Consider the following 25226-nt stretch of genomic DNA (forward strand, 5'->3'; position numbering starts at 1 on the left):
AAATTTGGAAAATATTTACAGAACCCAGAGATATGTTTCAGAAATCACTAAAACTTGAATATATGTTTATTAATTTTAATTTTTACTGTATTTTAAATAAAAAAAAATACTTAATAGATTGGTAAACGTAGTTAGGCGTAATATCAATAAAAAAAATTGTCAGTCTTAGTACATTTACTTTCCTTCAACAATCTGTAATTAATCCTTTACAATATTTGTAATCAAATGTTCTTCATTCATTATAGGTATGATAATTCATAATTAAAAACTTTCTTGTCAAAAGTTATAATTTTTAAAACAATAGCAGAATGGTAAAATGAAGAGTAAAAACTTTCGACAGAAGTTGACAAAAACATTTCAGTAACTTGTTTAACCTTTTTTTTAACCACAACATGACTAGGTAAGCAAAGGTTTATTAATTAAAGAGTTGTTAACCCAATTCAAGTTAGGATAAAAACACTTTGACCATCTTCTGGTGTCAAGTGTCAATTTTATGAATTAAATGCTTATTGTTTTAAAGTACAAGACATATGGGATTAGACTTTAATCAGAGACATATATACACATGTGTATATATGTCTCTGCTTTAATCTAAATTTTGTAATATTTTTACATTCACCAGAGCCCTTGACCAGAGGTCTAAAACCACAGACACTTGTCTCAGAAAGAAATTTCACTATATACCTTAATATAACACCACTTAAGGATAGTGACATTTTCAGTAGTCTGGCATACATTTGGTATTTTATGATAGATTATATAGTTATATTTCATTTGTGTTTAACATTCACCAGTTTGGGGCCATATGTACTTTTTGTTGTTCTGAAATTTTTACCTATAAAAAAACAAAAACAAAAGATGTATTCATCTACATGTGGCTTCATGAATACACTGTGTACTTATGTTTTTATTATAAAACCAAATTATTTGAGTTATCTCCCCTTGTAAATAAAAATATAACAAATCTGACATTCTTTTATTTTTGTATTGAAGTTTATTTTCATTATTTTACATTGATTTTTTAATGTAATAGAACCATCTTTAGAAATTTACTAAATTAAAAATTATAGCACCACATTTTTTAATAACTTTGTTTAAAATTGAAATCTGCATGTATTCTGAAAGCACCATGGTATAATAAGATCTAATAAGGCCTTGGGAAGCTCTATGTATTGTCATCTGCATTTTTTTTTTAAATATTGTGTTTTAAAGGGACAGCCAATGGTCACAAATAAATGAAAGTCATAAGTGTATATTTCATGCATACCGAGTATTCAATATATCTATTCAAAGGTATAACACTTGGAAACAGTTTACAATAGTTGTATCTCCCTATTCTCTTAATACAATGACTTCCAATTGCCTTACAGATAATGCCTGGTATCCTGAATGGGCCAATCAGCATGTTTTCTATAGAACAGATAGAACTTATCCGTAGACTTCGTAATAGTGGAATAACTAAACATCAAGTTATAGAAGCGTTTGATTCTTTAGACAGAATTGATGGGGAACTAGGCTCTTTATTTGATGTACCAGTGAACAAAGGAGCCAAACAAAATCCACATACTAGAACTCATCAACATGATCTACATGTTTTGTCACCGTCAGTTAGTCAATCTATGACTTGGCCAAACACACATGAATCAGCTGATCATCACATGATAAATTCATCATCACATGATACAAATAAACAGTTATCCAGAACTACATTCCAGCAAGCTAATAATAAGTTAACAAATCTGTCTTGTTCCACTATAGATCTTTCCATGGATGATAATGACCACTTTAATAAGGATACAAGAAACTATAAAGCTTCACAGTATACTGTTATGTGTAACAATTCCAGAATTGAGAACAATACAGCTGAAAGGATAGAAAGATGCCAAAATTCTAAATTTGCCAATGTGAGTTCGACTGTAAATAAAACTATATCAGGGGAATTAAACCCTCAATTTATCCAGTCAGCAACAATTAATGCACCAAACAATTACAGCACAGTGTCTGTTCCAAACAAAAAGCAAAAAACAATAGAAAAAGTAGATTTGATAGAAATGGATTCAAAACATCATGTTGTTGAGTTAATAGAGAATGCAGTAAAAGAAAAGATTGGGTAAAGATTAACATTAGATAGTTTTGTTTAGTGGGGTAAGCTGTAGTACTCCGAACAAATAACCATCTTAGATTACCCATTTTCAGTTTAAAAACTGAATTGTTTTAAAAATTAACATAAATCGTCGTCTGAAATTGAAGGAATTCATTATTGAGTATATATTTCATAGCTGAATTTTACTTAATCCTATTAATCTTTCTTAAATGATTTATTAAATAATAATGAAACCATTTTAGTTTTTTTTGGTTAAATTATGAATAGAATCTGCATGAAATATCAGCTTTTAATCCAGTCATTAGGTAAATATACTACATAAATGCTAAGATGCATATATAAGTCACTGATGTAGATTTTATTTATTTGTAAGTACCTGTACACCTACATGTAGATTTTATTTATTTCCAAGTACCTGTACACCTACACTTGGCCAAACAGTGATAATGCCAGACGGTCAGGAACTTACAATTTCATACCAAAGACGAGAAAGATTCACCTTCAGGGAAAGACATTTAGAAATTCTGGAAGCTTTCTTTAAAGATAATCCATATCCAACATATGAACAGAGAGAAGCCATAGCTGATACCTGTAATCTGGCGATTAGTAATATTGGTAATTCACACTTTTTCTTATTTATTCGGTATAATTAACTCTCATTTTCTTGCAATAAACAAAATTTCAAGGAGGCAACGTCAATTTTTGCTACAAGATTATCATTACATTACATTGAAAAACACACTACATTTTTTAAATGAAAATGGCTGGGAAGGGGAGGTAACTCACCAGATTTAACATGGGAGATACATGTGTCTTCACCACTGGCACTCTAATGTAAAGCTTACCTTAAGTTTAGGTTCATCATAACCATTAACAATGAGATAAACAATCACATATCTATTGTTCTTCTATTGCAGTGTTCTCCTCAGAAATGTCATATAACAACCTGGTTAACAGGGAATTTTGAAATACCATTTTGGTTTTAGAAATTATAGCATCAGTCATTACAAAATCTATAAGAATATCATTTTAGAAAAGCTAAAAGGGAAGACAAACAATGGGTAGTCAAGGACATTATATAAACACTCCTGTAAAAACAATTAATAAACACACTTAGCTTTACAGTTTAATAAAATTGAATTTATTTTGGAAGATACTTACAAATTTGCCCCAAAATATAGGAAATCATGATGTTTTGATAATAAAACTCATGACATAAGCTTATCCATGAATTCAATTAAAGTGGCTAATGGAACATATAGTATTTGACCATTGGTGGGGCTAAACAAAACTACCTTCAGTTATTTTGAAAATTGTTCTACCTCAAAGCCTTCACTATGTAGTGAATGAGCTACAGAAGTTTACACTAAAATTCTGACTTACATTTAATGAGTTCCTAGCATTGTGCTTTTGTGATGTTAACATGTCATCCTCTCATCCTCTTAATTTTAATAAAGATTTTCCAGGATATGTTTTGTATTGTAGGAGCTAGGCCATTATATGAAAAGGAAAAGGTGACAGCTCACATGATTTTAAATTGGTTTGCAAACAGCAGAAAAGAAGTGAAAAAGCTGGCAAAAGAAGGTCAGTTAGATGGCTACCAATTAATAATTGTGTAATAGCATAAGTGATCTCGCTGCATTTAAGACCCATCGGTGGCCTTCATCTGTTGTCTGCTCTTTGGTCGGGTTGTTGTCTCTTTAACATATTCCAAATTTCCATTCTAAATCTTATTTAACAAGGATATGTTTTAGCAATATTTTAGTGGGTAGTCTAACTATTTCATAAGATGTACAACTACAATCTAATGGAAATATGTATGTACATATAATGCCAAGTTAATCTTGTCACTAATATTTCACCCTTTCAATGTATTTTGGTTATATAGTTTTAAATAGAGAAGAAAATAAATAATAACTGCTAATTGTAAAAGATCTTTCACAGACACCAACTTGCCCTTTGTACACTAATTTTACTTTGTCTCGATAGAATGACTCATACATGTCATGGTTTGTTGTTTACCAAGTTATCTATATATAAAATTATTTCATTTTAGGTGGTATTGTAGCCTCAGCTTCTATTTTGCCATCACGATTAAGTAAACGCAAAGCCATAAGTATAGTAGCACAAGGATCAAATGAGGACAGTGTGATTTCTGACCAATCTAATGACTCTTTCCAAGCTTCCAGTGACATCAAAGGGCCAAAAGAAGAATTTATCATTATAAAGTGTGAAGAGGGCAATGGAAGTTAATGACACAGAATCAATGTTGCTTAAGAAGGAAATGTAGGTCGCAGTGTCCTTAGTATGGAAGAATTCTGGATCTAATCAATACACTAGTGAGGAATTGAATAATACTTTCAATTTCCATGTGAACAAACAATCAAACATTTCTGATATTGTATTCAATATAAAGAACTGGAGTTATTTCCCTTTTGCTATAAAATTTGCAGATAGAACAGATATATTCATGCACCATGTACTTATTTCTGCAGCTTTTTAAATCTAAATTATATGTTTTTCTTGAATATTTATGGTAGCAGACACACATATTCATAGGCATTATAACTTGAACACAAGACACAACTAAGTAAATGCCAAAGTAAACAATTTATTAACAGCACAATTTTTAAAGGCACTATTGAACACAAGTAAAAATTTGATAACAAAGATGACTAAAACGTATATGGTGATGTTACATTGGTTAATAAATGTTCAACAAAAGTATGTGTCTTTTTATGAAGATATCAAAACTGGTCATCATTCATATAAAAAACATTAAAAACAAATTTCAACAGCACAACTCTTGATGAGACAATTTAAATTGGTTACACTTATTATTAACACTTTATTTTAGTTTTGCAATTAATTTTGATGATAGTTCTAAATATGTAACTGGAAAACAAATAGCTCAGAACACTGATTCTTGCAATCTTCAAACATTTTCCATAGGTCTATGTTAACAGAAACATCAGTTACAAAGACATTTCTACAACTGCATTGTCAGTTAATATTGTTTTCCTTACTTAATCAACAACAACAAAAATGACAGTAACTATACAAAAGCACTCTCCACATATTTATATAATACTAAGAAATTATTTTTGACTAGATTAACAAAATGCTTGACCACTCAAGTGTTTACAAGGTTGAGTTTATAACATAATTTTACTACTTAAAAACAAATCATCACACACACAACTTTGCCCCCAAAAAATTAATAATGGATAAAGTGGAATCATTTTTCACATATTTTTCTGAACTATGATTTCAAATTGTTAAAAATCATTTTTTTACCACAATTTGATTAATATTTATACATGTAACAATGTCATTAGTCACATACAACTCATGTTTGATATTTGGTCCCATCATGTGATTTAAAATGAATGAATATGAAAAACAACCCTATCATTAGGATGGAATTATAACTTGATTATGTTTATGATAAAAACTAAAACAACTTCATATTTTAACTTTGTCAGCTTTTACATAGCTTATGGATTGATGTAAAGAAACAATTGAGTAAAAAATAAAGTTTAAATATCAGACTAATGTGTTGAAATGAACAAACTAAGTTAACACAGATGACATACTTCAATTAAATCACTTAATTCAAATAAAATGGTAAAGTTAACATTATATATGGTAGTGGAAGATTTGCTGCAAGACTTTGTAAACTGTTTCTATATTAATATTTTATAACAGCTGCTTTTATCCATTATCTTCCAATTCAGATAACAAATTTCAGATGTGATTGAGTTCACCACGGCACATATGTTCAATAAAACTTAGTGGTTTATTGTTTGTTTCAATTTAAAAACAAACTGACTGCACAAGTAAAACAACAGCACTAAAAGTTTCTTTTCAATGTTATACTCAAGTTTCGAACAATTTACTAAAAAGTACAGAAAGTAAGACATAAAAATGAAACTTTTTCTCTAGGAATACTTCTTGGTTTCATAAAATATTGTCTGATTCTGAAAAAAATCAAACAATACAGTTGTGGACGGCAGTATGATATATCCATGGATATATTAATCCTCATCTTCATCCTCTTGCTGTCTGTTAACATTTTCAAATGGCAGGGTTCCCTGTCCTCTGTCTGGATCTGGCATTCTAAAGATGTGCAGGTCAGCAATAGCAATCCCAAGTTGACTGTAAATGAAATCATAAAAAAATCTTTTATTCTTTTATATTTTTTTTTATTTTCACAAACTAGCTATCATATAGTCTCATATTTAAATTTTTCATGCATATTAAGATGTTTAATTAAAGCAGTATTAATAAAAAGTTTAACCTAGTACAGTACAGACAAATGGACTGTTTAACATAATTATCCATAATAGAGAATTCACATGGGCTTATTTAATGTACTGCCAATAATAATACCTCATGTTCTGTGGTGTCAGGAAAATAAACTGTTTATGTTTCTGTGACTGAGCTACATGCATCATCATATCCATAGATATCCTACGATTGATCATATCCTAAAAATAAACAAAACTAAGTCTCTCAAATACGCCATTTCATTGAATTACTTACAGTTCTTAAATGACACTACATATTTGTAACTTACATCCATCTTTGTCTATCATACTAACTACCCCAAGAGAGCAAAACTGCTTTGTATATTAATATTTTACATCCCCCCTTTTTTTTTAAATATCATCTGCTCTGAAACAAATAGCCTTGTATCCATTTCATCTTAAACAATCAGATCAATATACAGAGTAAGAATATACAAACAAAGTTTATTGCAAGTCATGGTAAAACAACTTAATCTTTTAATTACTTGTAATACTAATATTATTTCCATGCAGAAACACTTCAATTTAGATTAAAATAACAAACATCATTTATTCATTGAAAATATTTTACTTACCATAAATACATCAAATTCGTCAAGACATCTGAACGGTGACTCCATAGCATCCCACAGTGCTAAAATGAAGCATACAGTGGCAAACGACCTTTCTCCACCTGACAACGACCTCATATCTCGGTTTATTTCACCTTCAGCAGTCGGAGGTTGAACCTAAGAAGTTTGAGTAAATGTTTGAATATGTATAAAGATAGTATACTGTGGATTCATTTATTTCTGTGGCTACCAATTTTCATGGATAATTGAAATTATGGTTTTGCCAAAGTCTGCTTATATTTGTATTTGTAATTTGTTGAAAATTTGAATTCCTGGATTACTGTGAAATCCATGAACATTAAAATTGATATTTAATAAATAATAATGAATCCACAGTTATTGTATGATAGTAGAATAAAGGAACAATTCAGCAGAACTTTTTTTTAAAGCTAAAACTGGTACATGCATATATAATTTAGAAAAATTTGCTCAACAATTTTACTTTTTAATAAGAAAATAATGCAAAAACACTTAAAAATGAATTATGCTTTAAATCAAATGGCAAGTATTACAACATTTAACTACAATTCCTCAACCAAAATCTATTTAACAATCTGTTCCCAATCAAGAGGAAGTCAGAACATTGAAGAAAGGCAAGATTACAATAGCAGCTTTCATTTTACTTTGCACTAATGTACACTCTGGCAATATATTATGTATGCATCAAATGAAATAGGTCATGTGTCCATTCAAAATGGTAAAATTTTTAATTTAGGATGCCAACCATTTAAAAGTTTGTTAATCAATTTTTCAGGTATTAAAAGAAACAGGATGTTGCACAAGATGCAATGGTGGATTTTAATGATGTTTACCTTATGGACTTTTAATTACTACCAAACATTTTCAATGAAGAGGACAGCAAGCAAACTTGGTGTCAAAATTGAATTTCAACTAATTACAAAAATATTTTAAAATATTGTTTTTAAATGAATCAAAGTGCCATCTGGGACAGTCTGTGTGTACTGTGAACAATTCTCACAGTATAACTATACAAGATAAAACTTGAAACAATTATGAAGTGAAACCCATTTAAATGTGATGTTAAATAGGATGCTATTGCAACTGCATGCCAAATATCAATTATGTACCAAAAGTGTTTCTTATAGACTAATTTAATCAAACTTTCATTTTACTTATTGGCCCTACTACTGCCATAACGATACCACCTATTTCATGTATTTTATTGGATGTGTTTACATATTGTACTATATTGCTAAGCAAATTATAGGGCTGGTTTATAAAGCCATGTGCTACTGCTAGACACCAAAAAGCTTAAATACATTGACAGACAATGACAGAAATGAAGTATATTCAAACATAAATCTAGAAACATATATGAATTTTAGTCTGACATCCAAATTTTACAGTGAAGTGGATAGAATCAAATAAAGACTTAATTTATCTAACAGTTGGTGAAAATTTTAAGATTTGGTATATCAAATGTCTTCTGCCATCTTAGATAGTAAAATAACATTTAACAATAGGTCAATACCTTAAATGAAATGTGCAAATTTTGAAAGAACAAGGTGATTTATTTGCAAGACTTTTCATCAAAATCAAAAGAAAATCTGTTGTTTGAATAATTTTTTAAAAACTTGACCATATTAGTGGAGGTAACTCTTGCATGATCGATACAAGATCTGACAATTTTGCACAACCTGTAGTTTGCCTGTAACACATTTTTTTGTTATGTTTAAAAGAAAAAAAGACTATTATATAAACTACATTTTAGCAAATTATTAAGAAGTCATCTACAGATTTCAATTTAGACCACTAAATACCATAAATACACTTTTGTTGACCAATCAAATATAAATATTTTTGGCGAGCTGTAAACATATATTGGTTATCAGACTAAACTAAAGGCATATAGAAATGTAACACACTAATATTAACTGATTTTCATCTAAGCTTTCTGTAAAAAGAAATAACAACTGTTATCCAATGTATAATGTATTACTGCAGTTGTGGTCAGGTGGTAAAGGAGTTTCTTTTGACTAAATTAAGATAGTTAGAAAGGCAAATTATTGTAAATACATTGTGAACAATAATTAAAAAAATGGATAAAAATCAGTTATTAGTGTGCATACAAGTATAAAATAGTTAATACAGAAAGTACAAAGGTTTAATATATAAATGAGAAGTCAGGAACAGTGGCGACACCAAACTGTGCTCAAAGTAACTAATGAGATTAATATTGACACACTGACATACTCCGGTAGAGACATTTAGGCAAATATGTCATACAATGGTTGCTGAGAGACATTTATAACTAAACTTCTAATGTAGATTCTTGAAATTAAGAATAATATAATTAAGTGGTGTTAGAGATAACTTGTTTTCTATGATGATGATTAATATTTGAGATTACGAGGTTGACCATTCCCCTTACAGACATGAAAATGTAAAAAAATATTTTAAGAACTATCAAATAGTAAATTGAAGTTTGACCTTGGAGATATTGTCTATAAGTGTCCATAAAATAAATTTAAAGTCTCTATAAAGTATTCTATCAATACCATATTTTATAATCAAGAGATCAGAAAAAATATCTCTCAGCATTTGTGAATTTGCTTGAACATCTCTGTAGAAACTGTGATCAAATATCAAAACAGACTGAATGAATTTTACATATCATTTTTCTTAAATAAACAGAAGTAAGGGAATTCTCTTTCAATGAACTGGCATGGGAAGTAATGCTTATCTATGATTGTGATTAAAATCCAATAGCCAATCATAATGACAAAAAATAAAATCAGACATACTTGCATTGGTGGGAGATGTGTGTATGCATACAGATGCACATAAGTACAGACAACTGAACACCATATAAATTTGTCTACCTTTTACAAGTTTTGATGACCAAACTAAAAGATAATAGATCCTATAAAAGTGTTTGCAACTGTTATACACAACTGTTGCTTCAGTGATAATACCCAAATCTCATCTTTAGCTAAGAGAAGGTAAACATTTTTTTAATTTTTATTGAATCTTTGTCAAACCTTTCACTGTGTTTATTGTTTGAAAAATCTGAACTGCAATATATTTTAAAAAATCTTGTCAAATGGCATATAAGCAGCTAACATATCAGATATAAAGCATGCACAATTAAATGAAATGAATAGTACAAAGGCGAAGATGCATGAAATGCAAAACTAGCTTAGGGGGAACTGAACACAAGGGAGTTAACCCATAAACATGCTTCTTAATGATAAAAATTAAGTATTTGTCAAACTGCTAAAATCCAATAAAATTATTCCTGTAAATTGAGTAGTTGGGCACCCCCTTTGCCAAAATACATATTTATAGCAATGATTTACACTTAGTAAGGGAATTTGTCAGAAGAAAATTTTAAAAGGATGAACCTACTTTAACCTGACCTTATAGCAACATTCCATATTTAAATATTTTGTATATATGCAGGCTTGTTATCTATGGTTGCAGCTTCCTAAATGCAAAATACACAACATTCAATGAGTCCTAATTCATGATAGGGAAGGCAATCATAACACATCTTTTATATAGACCACTTCTACAGTTTTTAAGGGGAATAATGCTCCCTTTTGTATGAGGTGTAAAATTGGAAAGTGAAAATTCAGGCAACTTACAAGAACTCAAAATGACAACTTAAAACTTTTCTCTCGTATATCAGAATAAAGAATTTGAATAAGTAAAAAATATTCATTTCAGAATTTGGCTTACCTTTTCGGTAAATAGCGAAATCAAAAGTTTACTTGATTAGCCTTTCATGATTATAAGATCTTTCTCAATTAAAAAACAGAAATTAACATCTTTATTAGACCATCAGACCATCAAATTATTCAACTGTGAGAAAAAATTGTACATGATGTTTGCTTAAACAGAAAACATAAAGATCAGTTTTTAAGATAATAGATATATAACTTTGTTTTGATTTCTTTTCACTACATACTTCTCTAAACAGAATTTTGATCAATTCATATACAAATGTATATAAATGCTGTACACATTTAACTTTTTGGAGGAAAATTATAGCATCAAAAATTTCATAAATTGGATGTAAAATGGGGTTACCTCTTTATAACAACTGATTTTTTTTATCCAATTTATTACCCATATGTTCTATTGTAAGCCATAGCGTCCATAATGGTCAGCAGCTGGGATTATCGGACATATTTTTTCCTAAATTTACAGACATCATAAGGATGATTGTTGCTGAGTTTCATTCAATTAGCCGATTGTTAGTTTCAGAGAAGAGGTTTATCCTTAAAAGTCAATGGAAAGATGCTATTAAAGTACATTTTGGACTATGCACACTAGACTTACTGACAAAAATATTGATTAAAAAGGTACTATAAGCATACAAACAACATGAGATTTCATGCAAAAACATTATTAGATCTTTTTCAATTAAAAAACAGAAATTAACCTCTTTATTAGATCATCGAACTATTAAACTGAAAATTCTTTTGAACATGATGTTTGCTTAAACATAAAACATTAAGATCAGTTTTTAAGATAATAGATAAACAACTTTGTTTGGATTTTTTCTCATTACATACTTCTTCAAACAGAATTTTGAATTCATATACATGTATATATAAATACTGTACACATTTGACTTTTGGAGGAAAATTATAGCATCAAAAATTTCTTAAATTTGTTTTTTAAAATGAGGTTTCCTCTCTATAACAACTGTTGATTTTTTTTCTTATCCAATTTATCAACCATTTGTACTGTTGGAAGCCACTAGAATTACTAAGGGCTATTCCAGAAAAAAATGTATGGAGGGGTTGGAAGGCAGTTTTTGTCAGCAACCACCACCCAGACAATTGTAATTAAGAATTATAGTGCATTATAGTGTGAAAAGTCCTCTGATACCCATCACCCATGTATTATTAATACAATGTGCCTTCCAACCCCCCCATACATTTTTTTCTGGAAAAGCCCTAACAAAAATTATTGATTCAAAAGATCCTATAAGCATACAAACAACATGCAAAAACAAAGTGTATTTGATTTGATGGTAATTCTTCAGAAATTAACGTACAACACCAAATGACAAAGCAAAATTTAATTATGATTCTCTGAAATTTAGAATGATTTTTTTAACATGTTTTAAAGGCTGTTAAGTTCATGCTAGAATTGTATAAATAAAAAGTAAGTAACAAAAAAAGCAAAGATCAGGTATGAGTGTTGTAATATTAGGGGATTACATCCAAGTTACTGGAGCATATTCATCTTTCTTTGATTGTGTGGTTTATTTGTAAAATAAAATCAAAAACCTATGAACTTTTTTAGGAAGAAATATTTATCATTTAAGTGAAAGGGATTTTTTTCAAGCTTAAGTTCAATTTCAAAACAAACTGAAAGCTCAAACTTAAACAAAAATTGTTGATAGTCACAAAATTTCAAAATTTCCTGAATTGATATTTGATACACAGTTTCTTTTGGTATGTCTTTCTGACTTACAGACATTTCAAGGGTTTCCTTGGGATGGCTAAACATCATTTTCCCAGTATATTGTCTATTACTGAGTAGAACAATAAAGAAGTATTTTGCTCTCATGGCGATGAAACGACGAAATTCATAATACTGTTGTTGTCTTTGTATCATGACTTTTTCTAATCTCTACAAAAATAAAATATAATTATTTTTTCTGAGCGATGAAAGCATACAATATCTCCTGGTTCCTTGGTCAACCTGTAAAAGAGAAAATGAAAGGAATGCAAAAAAAAAAGGTACATACATTTAACTGTATCTCTAAAGTTGTATGATTTACAATCATTCTCCCAGTGTAATTCCGGGAGGCCAAAACTTGAATAAATTTCATTTTTGACCTCCAACATATTGAATGTCTAATATGGTGGTGTACGACTTTTCTCATTTCTAGACTTTCACGAAGAAACTGAAATAGAATATACAATGACACAAAGACTAAAATTAATAAATACTAAACATTGTAAATACCCATTACACCATTATCCACATGCATGTTGATTTTATTCTTACACAAGAGTGCACATGTTGAAAGGTCTCACCCTTGTTACTAATAATTGATAGAATATTGATAGTCCTAAGTATAAAGCTTAACTACAAATCACATAAACTTAACATTAACTCAAAATACCTGTTCACCTAATAATCATTCACTACACTAAATTAAGTTGACCAATTGCTTATATTTTCTAAGAAACACCAACTATTGACCAACAAACCATGAAAATGAGGTCAAGGTCAAAGGAACCATGCCAGGCAGACATGTACAGCTTAGGCCAAAAAATATATTATATGTCTGTTTCCTGTTGCCAAGGCAAAAAAATCAGGGTTGGTAGGTCATGATCTTTTTGTTCTCTACCAGTCAGATTTGCCATCCGTTCAATGTCATGTTTGGTTAGGGTCTTGTATCCAAAAATGATTTCATCTCTTTAAAGAAGCTACAACAAGTGAAACTGCGAGCTACTGCTCACTGATGATACCCCCGCCGCAAGTGGATAATATAAATAGTGTAAAAATATGCAAGTGTTCGGTAAACAGGAAGTTGTCGAGTGATGAATCTGAAAACGCATCACACGGTATAGCTGACTTATATAAATCCTGAAACCAAATTTCAGAAATCCTTGTATTGTAGTTCCTGAGAAAAGTGTGAGGAAAATTTTCAACTTGGCTATCATGTGTAAAATCATACAAGTGTTCGGTAAACAGGAAGTTGTCAAGTGATCAATCTGAAAACGTATCACACGGTATAGCTGACTTAGATAAACCCTGAAACCAAATTTCAGAAATCCGTGTATTGCAGTTCCTGAGAAAAATGCGACGAAAAAATAAATAGTGTAAAAATATGCAAGTGTTCGGTAAACAGGAATTTGTAGAGTGATGAATCTAAAAATGCATCACAAGGTAAAGCTGACTTATATAAATCCTGAAACCAAATTTCAGAAATCCTTGTATTGTAGTTCCTGAGAAAAGTGTGACTAAAATTTTCAACTTGGCTATCATGTGTAAAATCATACAACAAGTGTTCGGTAAACAGAAAGTTTTCAAGTGATCAATCTGAAAACGCATCACACGGTATAGCTGACTAAGTTAAATCCTGAAACCAAATTTCAGAAATCCTTGTGTTGTAGTTCCTGAGAAAAAAGCGACGAAAAATATTCATGGGACGGACTGACTGACTGACAGACAGAGGTTAAACAGTATACCCTCCCTTTTTTAAAGCGAGGGTATAATTAACTTCTCCTCCCAGTGCCGACATTTTTAAAACCTCAATTGTAGCTCATTTATGCTGGGAGCAGCCATTTTGATTGTTTGAGCATAGTAAGATATGGATCTGAATAGGACCAGAAAGAACAGTCCTTTTATATAACGAATAAACAAGACCTATTGCTTATAGAATCTGAGATATGGACTTAACCACCTAAACTTAACCTTGTTCACTGATTCATGAAATGAGGTCGAGGTCAAAGAAAACTATGACTAGTATGAGGACCTTGCAAGGTACCCTCATACCAAATATATTTATCCTATTACTCATGATAAGAGAGAAATTAACAACAAAAAAATTTTAACTTCTTTTTCAAGTAGTCACTGAACCTTGAAAATGAGGTCAAGGTCAATAGACATGTGACAGATGTAAACTTCATAAAACATGAGTCATCTATATACTAAGTATGAAGCATCCAGGTTTTCCACCTTCTTAAATATAAAGCTTTTAAAAAGTAAGCTAATGCTGCAGCTGTTGCTGCCAGATCCCTATCCCTATTTCTAGCTCGACAAAAAAAATATTCAGGTCTGACACATTTGATGAAATTTAGAATACCTGTGTTTAAAAGTTAAGAGGACTGTGTACCACTTTAATTCTTCATTTGAGGTACAACATACTTTTAATCTCTTAATGTACCATAGCACTTTTGTATCAATGTGGCCTAAATCAAACATTATCCAATATATCAGATCTTTATCAACTTTAAACAATATTTCACTGCTGTTATCTCTCTAATACTTCATTCAGTAGGACATAAATAAATGTAGAGTATCCAATCAAATCTTCAGTTTTTCTCTGACAGTTAGAATATCTTTTTGTATGGCACCACTTACTCAGCATAGTCAGATAGAACATACAAGAAAGTGGTATACATATTTCTAACATAATAGTTACTACGTATAGTCTTAAACTTGTCAATAAGTAAAATATTTGGGTTTTTGTGGTATCAAATGAAAGCTTTGATTTTTGTTTAGGGGCCAGCTGAAGCACGCCCCCAGTTGCAGGATTTTTTCCTGCTGCATTGAAGACCAATTGGTGGCCTTTAGCTGTTGTCTGCTCCTTGGTAGGGTTGTTGTCTCTTTGACACATTCCCCATTTCCATTCTCAATTTTATTTAGGACTAAGATCACTGTAGAACCCATGAAAATAAATTAATCAACAGTATTGTGCTTTTTCCATGTCAGACTATCAGAACCTTGTTTTGATCTGATTTTTGAGGAACTATTTTTTTCAGTTGATTTTGTGTGGTATGATGTACTTTCACCCTTTTAATGTACTTTTATCATATAACTAAAATTAAATAAGGCTTGGATGACATCCAATGATTTAACATTAACTTGCCTCAATAAATGTCCTGCATTGTCTCACTTCTCTTCGTATTTTTTGGTAGGACTCCTTAGTTTCGTTGTACCTCCTGGTAATTTCTTCAGGGTTGCCACGGCTAAAGGTTGAAATAAATGTTATGTAATATCAATGTATGTAAATGGCAAAAAAAAGAGGAAAAAAATTGTTGAAAGAATGTATTGAAAACATTAAAAAGCAAAAATAAATTGTACCGTCTTTTGGTATGTATAACGCGCACATTTATACCCTAGGTCATGTTTCTTGTAAGAGGGGTGCGTGTTATACATGACTACAAACAATTTCTTAGTTTTTTTTTCAGGTCCAAACTCCGACAAAGAAATTTACAAGTCAAGTGAAGAGTATGGAATATTTTTGCTAAAACCTCCATTGTTTTTATGTTTTACATGTTATAATTGTAATATGTATCGTATTGTTCTTGATTTGTCATGTTTTATTCAAATAAAATACATTTTATATCTTTGTTGTTACGTTTATTGTGTAAATTTGTCCATCTGTTTTGCAATCCTGAAATTTGCCAAGTCTTAATAAAGACACAATAAAGCTTTTGCTGTCGATTAAATTAGCCTCTGTGTTCCTTGTTGTCATAACTTACTGTTTTTGTATGTGTTCATCATAGAGAGTTGAAGAAAAGTGTATGAAAATTGAATAAACCACGCTCGTTTTGAAAAGATAAACCGCCATTTTTTCTAATGTATTGATCAGGTGATCACAAGTCATGTGGGTCAGTCATGTGACTTGATATTGTAATGTGACGATTTACTCTTTGAAAAATTTATTAGGAAAAATACGTTTTTACTTTGTAACTTTTCAACTTTTAAACAACTGTTTAAAACCATTCAAGAAATTATGATTGAAAACATGATAATCCCATAATTGTAACCTGAACGAATTTAATTAGGAACAAGGTCAACCTGTCACTGATTTGTTTTGACATCGATTAGACCCGTTGATTGAGGTGTGATAATCCGGATTAACAGCTGGAATCATCAAACAAAAAAATAAAAACAATGAGATTTTAACAATTTATTACAGCACTAATGACATTAATTATAATTATTAGACTGATTCGTAATTATTTTATTGTTTGAATCAGAACAATAATTTGGACATTTAAACTTGTCCTTGATACTGAAACCATTTATTAAATTTGGATTAAAATATTTATCTCAATCTAATAGAATTCTTATAATTTCATATTAATTACGTATTCCGTATACGGAATTCTCCGACATTGGTGTCCATTTAAAAAACTTCCTGTTTACCGATAAACTTCCTGTTTGCCGATTTTGGAGCTGTAACTTTTCCGAAAATGTCTAGGAGCATTATATGGCCAATAAACTTTTTTTCTCTCGTTTCTTGGACCACAAAGGGGGTGCGCACTATACACAAATGCGCACTATACATACCAAAAGACGGTAATTGAAGAAAATGTTTTAAGGCAGTTATGTAGTAAAAATATACTATGAGAACTATTCTCTTAATGCCTTTGGCTTTTACCACCCATAACAACATTTATTCAAACTATACAATAAGCTATGGACCATAATGGTGATTTATTTATAAATCAAGCACAATGCAACAGAAAAAATATAATATGAATAATGGATCACTTTTTACCTTTTCTCTTCTGTCTTAATTCTTTTATTTATCTGATTTATTTCACTTTCTAGATTGGTTACACTTCTACGAGTGTTCCGTCTCTCAGGACAAACAATACATGCTTTGTCTATATCAGTCTAAAAAAAATAAAAGTTCAAGATGTACATGGATATGATATAGGGTTTATGGTTTAACTCCTCACGAATGATAAATTTATTCTAAGTTAATATGTGAAAGACTTTCTTTTATTCATTTATCTTCAGATTAATAATTTCTATTGAATTATTTTTTACTGATATCTTATATTTATGATACATGTGCCATCCTGGCTCAAGCGAGAAAACCAATCTTGTTGAGATGATCAACGATAATCTATAATTATAGCTTTTTTCTTGTAATAAGCTTTCTATATGATAATTTTTCATCTCAAGCAACTCAACTGATAATGGTTTCCACAGAGCGAGAACATGATGACTTAGCAAAAATGTTGTTGACTCAGACAGTAGCAGTAAACAGATTGTCTATGATATCTCCAATCAATGTAATTTATTTCTTAGATTTTGATTATCAATTTGAAATCTATCATGTTCAAGAAATAATCCAGACAGCAAAAACAACTCTACATATTCAAAATTCAATAAGAAAGCAAAGATATATAATTAGAAATATTTACTTATAAAAATAGCCCTAAATATATTGTACCTGTATTTCTGCCTTATAAGTATCTATTTTCTTTTTCAAATCAGCTATCTTCTTTTCTTGCTCCTTGAATTTCATTTCATAATGTTTTTTATGACTTTTGGCCTGTTCTATTTCTGCCTGTACTTTTCCTAGATCGTCTCTAAGGGGTTCACCTCCTTCAGCTTTACTCCTCATTTCTTTCTCAATAACTTTGAAGTTAGAATCAGCCTCATCTACTTCTATTTGAGCATCCTCATATCTTCCCTGTTTCTCTGATTTTTGATCTTCATGTGCTTGAATTGATTCTTTTAAATTTTCAACTTCCTCCTCCTAAAAATGGTAGAAATAGTTTTATGTCAGGGCTATTCGAGAAAAAAATGTATGAAGGGGAGGGGGGTTGGAAGGCACATTGTATTAATAATACATGGGTGATGGGTATCAGAGCAACTTTTCACACTATAATGCAATATAATTCTCAATTACAATTGTCTGGGTGGCAGGTGCAAACAAAAACTGCCTTCCAAACCCCCCCCCCCCCCCCCTAATACATTTTATTCTGGAATAGCCCTCATGTAAACTTTACATCATTAGTTTCAGCTTATTCTATACTTAAGTCCTGTTACAGTTGGTTTGATATATATATTCACAAAATTATAAGATTTATATTCATAGCTACTTCAATAGGTTACTAGGCAAAGAAATGTCTACCCATAATAACAGTAACTGCCTGTATAAGCTGATTATATGAAAAGACTTTTCAGAAAAGTTTTTAATAAATACTTGCAAATTCAAAATTTGTTTTCTAATGTTTTCTTTTAGTTGCTACTACTTGTAAAGTTTTTTTTATTTCAATATTCCTACAACATTTTGTTAAACCACTTACCAATGTGGTGACATCAACTGGTGCTGGATCTTCTATACTCTTCAAATCCTCCATGTCCTATAAATAAAAATAACACACCATTCCATGGAAAAATATCATAAGAAAATAAACATGAATGCCACACTTTTAACAAATCCAACTTTGAGAACCCTTTTTCCTATGAAATAAGGCTTATCAAAGATCAAAATGAATCATATTTTAACTAATAGTAAACTTGTCCAGGGGACATAGATGATGCTCTTGTTGCATATAACTTTATGAAGAAGAATTGGTTACATATAATTATAGATTATTGTTGATTATCTCATCGAGATTGATTTTTCTCGCTTGAGCTGGAACAGCGAAAGTGAGAAAAGCAATTGAGTTGAGATGACCAATGATAATCTGTTTATCGCTGTTTTACCTATGACGACGTTGTCAATTTCAATGTCAATTTCGTTAGCAACGCCACATGGTCTCCTTAGTTTCTAGTGATAATTTTTCCATATCAAGCGAGAAGCATGATATGAAAATTATCACAAAAAAAGACCAAAGGAAAAATGCACAAAATAGCGATAATGTGTGTTACTATGCTGTGCTATACTAGACAAATGGGAGAAATTATCTAAAGATACTCAGAAGTTTATTTAAATAATTCTTTGAGGTCATACTGTATGCTCATTTTAACACAATATGCATCAACTTTGTCAAAATCTTTGTACAGAGCATTAGCAGGTTAAAATTTTGACATATATAATGCCCAACAATTTTTAAACTAAGCATAGAGCATAATGTGATAGAATTATTTTTAATCTAATAGGAACAAGAATGTGTCCAAAGTACACAGATGCCCCTCTCCCACTATCATTTTCTATGTTTAATGTACTGTGAAATTGAGGTCCAATATCTAATTTTGCATATTAATTAAAAAGATCACATTATAGAGAACCTGTGTACTAAGTTGATTGGACTTCAACTTCATCAAAAACTACCTTGACCCAAAACTTAAATCTGAAGTGCAACAGACAGACGAACGGTCAAACGAATGGACGGACGAATGGCCCCACATTCCACAAAACATAATGCCCCACTACTAGTGATGGAAGGGCATAAAAATTCACAGAAGAACAGTGTCATATCAAAATTATGTTTTGTATGGTTGCTGTCTCAATGATATAATACCAACTTCTCCTGTAGTATATGTGAGATCAGACTACTTACTGTATTAAACTTTCTTATTTTCTGATGAATTTTCATCAACTGAGTATCTGTTTTCTTCCCTTCATTCTCATTCCTGCTAATTTCTGTATTCAGATTTCTTTGCTTTTGTCTATTCTTGTCTAAATCAGATCTAATCCCATGCAATTCTTCCTCCATTTTCAGAATATCTTCTTCCACATTGGCTGTCAGGAATTTAGCTCTATCATAGTTACAAGAGTAATGACGAAGTGAAGGAAAACAGTATAACTGATCACCACTCAAAGTGAACGCCTACAAACAGAGATAAAACTATAGAATGTGTGCTTTGTAATGCACATTTTGTTGTGTAATAAAAATAAAAATAACAAGAAACAGTACCAGAAGGAATTTCAAATTAAAATTACACATTTAAAGTTAAATTAGCACACATCATGAACTTAAAACAAATCAAAATCAAGATCTGATATTCTATATCAATCTTTTTAAATCGTGCATGGTCTTTCATTTTACCTTTGATTTTTTTTAGAGCAAAGTATACTATTAAAAGAAACTTCCATTGAAACAACTTTTTTTTATAATTAACTACATAAGCTATACCTCTCTACAATTTTTGGGAGGACCTGGTCTTAATTCAGGGTCCATAACTTGAGTGGCTCTTTTTCTATCAGCTATCAACAAAATAAGCTCTATGCTTCTCTGAAATATAAAGAAAACACCAATTTCTTCAAATGTCTTTTGATGGTACAACTGTCATGACATTGTACAAAAATTGATCACTCTTTTCACATATTTTCATATAAAGACAGTTTTCTTGTTTAATAGCACTTCCGATCATATACATTTAAAAAAAAATCTTTTGACAAATTAAACACTCATTAGTATTATATGTTAAACATTTTATATACTTCAACCTGTATTACCTGATCAATAAGACAATTAGCAATAACTGGATCTTCTACGTCTAAAACATCTATTACAGCAGGGAATTCATCACTCTGTACTCTCTGTAAAGTAAATAAGATATACAGGTAAATTCATCACACTACACTCTGTAAAGTAAATAAGATATACAGGTAAATTCATCACACTACACTCTGGCCTGAAACCAGAATTCATTCCTCTATCAGGTCTTCATAACGTTTTTTGTGTTGTGTTCAGTACATGTTTAAAAAAAAATCAATTTTCAAAAAAACCTAGACAAAAGGACACTTTCTGATTTTAAATAACAGTTTCTTCTTAGGGTAGATCATGTGTCTTTTTCTGAGCATTTCTTTTAATCATGTTGCAAAAATACTTTTTAGACAGAAATATCTAGTGACTAGCAATAAGCTTGTGCTGTGCAATTCTTTTCACATTATTTTTTAAGGTTAATATCAAAGTGACTTACCAGTCTTGATGTATCATACACTTTATCCTGAAATAAAAATAAACAGATTAAAATCACTGGTTGACTAAAAATGACTTTTGCTTTTAAAAAAAAATTACTTACAAATATCCTTTCTACACAAATAATGAGTTTTTTTTTAATTTGGTGGCATAACTGATGATGCATGAAATGTTAATTCATTTGCTTCAAGAGAGAATATCAGAAGTCTACTCATAGCTGATGCGATCTTACTTCATTACAACAGAATCAAATTAGTTCTTCCTTTTCCGATAGAGCATTATCAACACCAGTTTAGAAAATATGTTCTTTTCTGAAAGTTGTTCTCAGTTGCTTCAGTTAATAAATTTTTCCCTTTCATTTTTTTAAATCTAAGGACCACATTACTGGTCATATGGTTCAAAAGTTTAACTTATGACAATTTACCTTAAATTTGCTTGTTATAATAGAAGGACGAGATCTGTCACCACAGTGTCGATCCAAAATACTGTCTAAAAGTTTCTGGTCATGGTGATCATTGCAACAAAAGGAACTTATTAAGTTTCCAAGGCAACGTTCAACAGGTAATGCCCACTTTTGGTCTTTAAGGTGAAAGCAGGCTCCTGTAAAAAAAATTATAGAATGCAAAAATTAATCAGATTCAAATAACAAAGTCTGTATCAATAACCTTCCATTTAATGTGAAATTGATACAATGCTGATTTATAGCTGAAAATTAGTTAATAACCTACTAATCCTGTTGTTTACAAATGAAAAGCTCCTTATTAATAACCTATTGGTCCTCCAGGTCACAGATGAAAAACTTATAATTAATTACCTATTGGACCCCTAGGTCGCTGATGAAATGCTCCCTTCCTACAATGTTCGTCTATACTTTTCAGTACTGCTGGTACATAGGCACCAAATCTCTTGTATTTATCATTTTTTGCTGCATGTAGACTTTGTAAGGTCTTGGATTTTCTGGCTTCATTGGATTTCAATGCTTGGAATTCTTGGCTGTTGAAAGGAAAGTAGAAAATATACAAAGTATACAAAATATGTATCTAATTGTTAAAAATGGCTCACATTACTAGAGTGTTAAGCTATTAACAATTATTCCTCAACAAGTGAAACTGCGAGCTACTGCTCACTGATGATACCCCCGCCGCAAGTGGATAATATTAATAGTGTAAAAATATTCAAGTGTTTGGTAAACAGGAAGTTGTCGAGTGATGAATCTGAAAACGCATCACACGGTAAAGCTGACTTATATAAATCCTGAAACCAAATTTCACAAATCCTTGTATTGTAGTTCCTGAGAAAAATGTGACGAAAATTTTCAACTTGGCTATCATGTGTAAAATCATACAAGTGTTCGGTAAACAGGAAGTTGTCAAGTGATCAATCTGAAATCGCATCACACGGTATAGCTGACTTAGATAAACCCTGAAACAAATTTCAGAAATCCTTGTATTGTAGTTCCTGAGAAAAATGAGACAAAAATATTCATGGGAAGGACGGACTGACTGACGGAAGGACAGACAGAGGTAAAACAGTATACTCCCCCCCCCCTTTTTTTAAAGCGGGGTATAATAAACTTAAATTCTTACAACTAACAAGAGGCTCTCAAGAGCCTGAATCGCTCACCTGAATTTTTTTGGTTAAATATCTCATCAATGATTATTTTGGCTTTTCAATTTATTTAAATGTTCTTTGAATCCTCCTATTTTCTTCAAAGCAAAAAAAAAATCAATTTCTCCTATGTTCTTTTTTAGCCATGACGGCCATGTTTTTTTGACGAAATAAAAAATAAAGCACAAATTTTATTTTATACACCCTACTGATCATTCAGTTGAAGTTTGGTTGAATTTGGTTGAGTAGTTTTAGAGGAGAAGATTTTTTAAAGTTAGCAAATATGATGAATAAATTGTGAAAAATTGTCATTAAAGGACAATAACCCCTTAAGGGGTCAATTTACAATTTTGGTCATATTGACTTTTTTGTAGATCTTACTTTGCTGATAATTTTTGCTGTTTACAGTTTATCTTTATCTATAATAATATTCAAGAAAATGACCAAAAAATGCAAAATTTCCTTAAAATGACCAATTAAGTGGCAGCAACCCAACAATGGGTTATTTGATTCATCTGAAAATTTCAGGGCTGATAGATATTGACCTAATGAACATTTTTACCCCATGTCAGATTTGCTCTAAATGCTTTCGTTTTTAAGATATAAGCCAAAAACTGCATTTGACCCCAATGTTCTATTTTAAGTATCGGCGGCCATGTTTTTTGATGGATCAAAAATCTAAGCACACACTTTGTGCAGGATAATCTAAGGAACAATCATGCTAAGTTTCATCCAAATCCATTCAGTAGTTTCAGAGGAGAAGATTTTTTAAAGTTGGCAAATATGATGAACAAATTGTGAAAAATTGTCATTAAAGGACAATAACCCCTTAAGAGGTCAATTGACAATTTTGGTCATATTTACTTATTTGAAGATCTTACTTTGCTGATCATTTTTGCTGTTTACAGTTTATCTTTATCTATAATAATATTCAAGATAATAACCAAAAACTGCAAAATTTCCTTAAAATTACCAATTAAGTGGCAGCAACCCAACAATGGTTTGTTTGATTCATCTGAAAATTTCAGGGCTGATAGATGTTGACCTAATTAACATTTTTAACCCATGTCAGATTTGCTCTAAATGCTTTCGTTTTTGAGATTAAGCCAAAAACTGCATTTGACCCCTATGTTCTATTTTAAGTAACGGCGGCCATGTTTTTTGACGGATCAAAAATCCAAGCACACACTTTGTGCAGGATATACTAAGGAACAATCATGCTAAGTTTTATTCAAATCCATTCAGTAGTTTCAGAGGAGAAGATGTTTAAAAAATTGTTAACGACGACGGACGCCAAGTGATGAGAAAAGCAAAAGGCCATGTGAGCTAAAAATAATAGAATCCACAGTTCTCTAATAGACCTACTTGATTTCATACATATCAGCTTTGTACTTAGTGACAGCACTTCTGAATTGTTCATTTTGATGTTCTGTGGTGTGCTGTTGAGCTTGCAATCCTTTGATTTGTTCCATCAGTTTTTCTATTTTCTCTTCCCTTCCTCTCCTCTCAGATTCATAATCATGCTGGGCACTGAAACATGTTAAAAACTTATAAAAAGCAAAAAATAACAGAAACCATAACTCAAAATTAATGTAAATGTTTTATATTTATAAAATCTAGTTGTGTGTGCTTAAACTGATAACCTGGAAATATCTATGTACACTGTTTACCATTGGGACATATTTATTTGATATGAATATAAACCATGCTTTGAACAATATGGACTTGCTGAGCCTGATTTTAAATGTGCTAGTTCTAAGATTAGTCAAGAGGAAGACGTAAAATCTACCTAGATACCAAGACACACATCATTACTATATTAGAGCCAACCTGTGTTTGCTCTGAAATTAGTATGCTTTCAGTCAACTCCATTCAGAAATCCATTCAAAAACAATGTGATGGTTCATCATAGATCTTCATCTTGCTAATCATAAGTCAACAAATAAAACAAAGGTGTATAAGAGAAGGTCCATTATCATTTGTAAGTAGGATGATAAAAGTGACAAAAACATCATACTGGACTTTAAGTCTAGGTCAACCAATGGTACAACCTTTTTACAGTATATATGACTAGTGGATTACCTTTTCTGTAATTCTTTAATCCTAGCCTCCAAGGCACTTTTCTCTCTCTGATTCTTTTTCAATGTGTTTTCTACTCTTTTAAAATCATCCTGAATTTAACAAAATATACTAAATTATAGTTTGCAAATGATATTTAACACAAATTATCATTACTCAGTCCAAATAAAATAAAATA

At 30.7% G+C, this 25226-nt stretch overlaps 2 protein-coding genes across 5 annotated transcripts in view; one reads left to right on the top strand and one right to left on the bottom strand.

Moving 5' to 3' along the window:
* The first annotated feature begins 360 nt into the window (after window positions 1–360).
* LOC134695147 (homeobox-containing protein 1-like) lies at window positions 361–4715 on the top strand. Its single transcript, XM_063556350.1, has 5 exons — window positions 361–400; window positions 1371–2110; window positions 2517–2719; window positions 3590–3688; window positions 4161–4715. The coding sequence occupies exons 2-5, from the start codon at window positions 1374–1376 to the stop codon at window positions 4355–4357; spliced, it is 1236 nt and encodes a 411-aa protein (XP_063412420.1). The 5' UTR covers window positions 361–400; window positions 1371–1373; the 3' UTR covers window positions 4358–4715.
* Window positions 4700–25226, bottom strand: part of LOC134695124 (structural maintenance of chromosomes protein 6-like) — a 31908-nt gene continuing 11381 nt past the window's right edge. For 3 of the 4 annotated variants that reach the window (XM_063556329.1, XM_063556316.1, XM_063556339.1), the window contains 16 exons: window positions 25052–25140; window positions 24335–24499; window positions 22176–22354; window positions 21786–21961; window positions 21363–21389; window positions 20896–20979; window positions 20573–20671; window positions 19997–20266; window positions 18797–18853; window positions 17935–18243; window positions 17251–17369; window positions 15610–15709; window positions 12477–12635; window positions 6990–7142; window positions 6497–6594; window positions 4700–6262 (listed from right to left, as the gene is read on the bottom strand). In XM_063556329.1, coding sequence (XP_063412399.1) covers window positions 6142–6262; window positions 6497–6594; window positions 6990–7142; window positions 12477–12635; window positions 15610–15709; window positions 17251–17369; window positions 17935–18243; window positions 18797–18853; window positions 19997–20266; window positions 20573–20671; window positions 20896–20979; window positions 21363–21389; window positions 21786–21961; window positions 22176–22354; window positions 24335–24499; window positions 25052–25140 — 2205 coding nt within the window. In that variant the 3' untranslated portion in view covers window positions 4700–6141. Of the gene's footprint in view, window positions 6263–6496; window positions 6595–6989; window positions 7143–12476; window positions 12636–12753; window positions 12913–15609; window positions 15710–17250; window positions 17370–17934; window positions 18244–18796; window positions 18854–19996; window positions 20267–20572; window positions 20672–20895; window positions 20980–21362; window positions 21390–21785; window positions 21962–22175; window positions 22355–24334; window positions 24500–25051; window positions 25141–25226 lie in introns of all 4 variants that reach the window. The other variant, XM_063556321.1, reaches the window with a different exon arrangement.

The sequence above is a fragment of the Mytilus trossulus genome, chromosome 1 (assembly GCF_036588685.1).
Source record: "Mytilus trossulus isolate FHL-02 chromosome 1, PNRI_Mtr1.1.1.hap1, whole genome shotgun sequence".
Classification (NCBI taxonomy): domain Eukaryota; kingdom Metazoa; phylum Mollusca; class Bivalvia; order Mytilida; family Mytilidae; genus Mytilus; species Mytilus trossulus.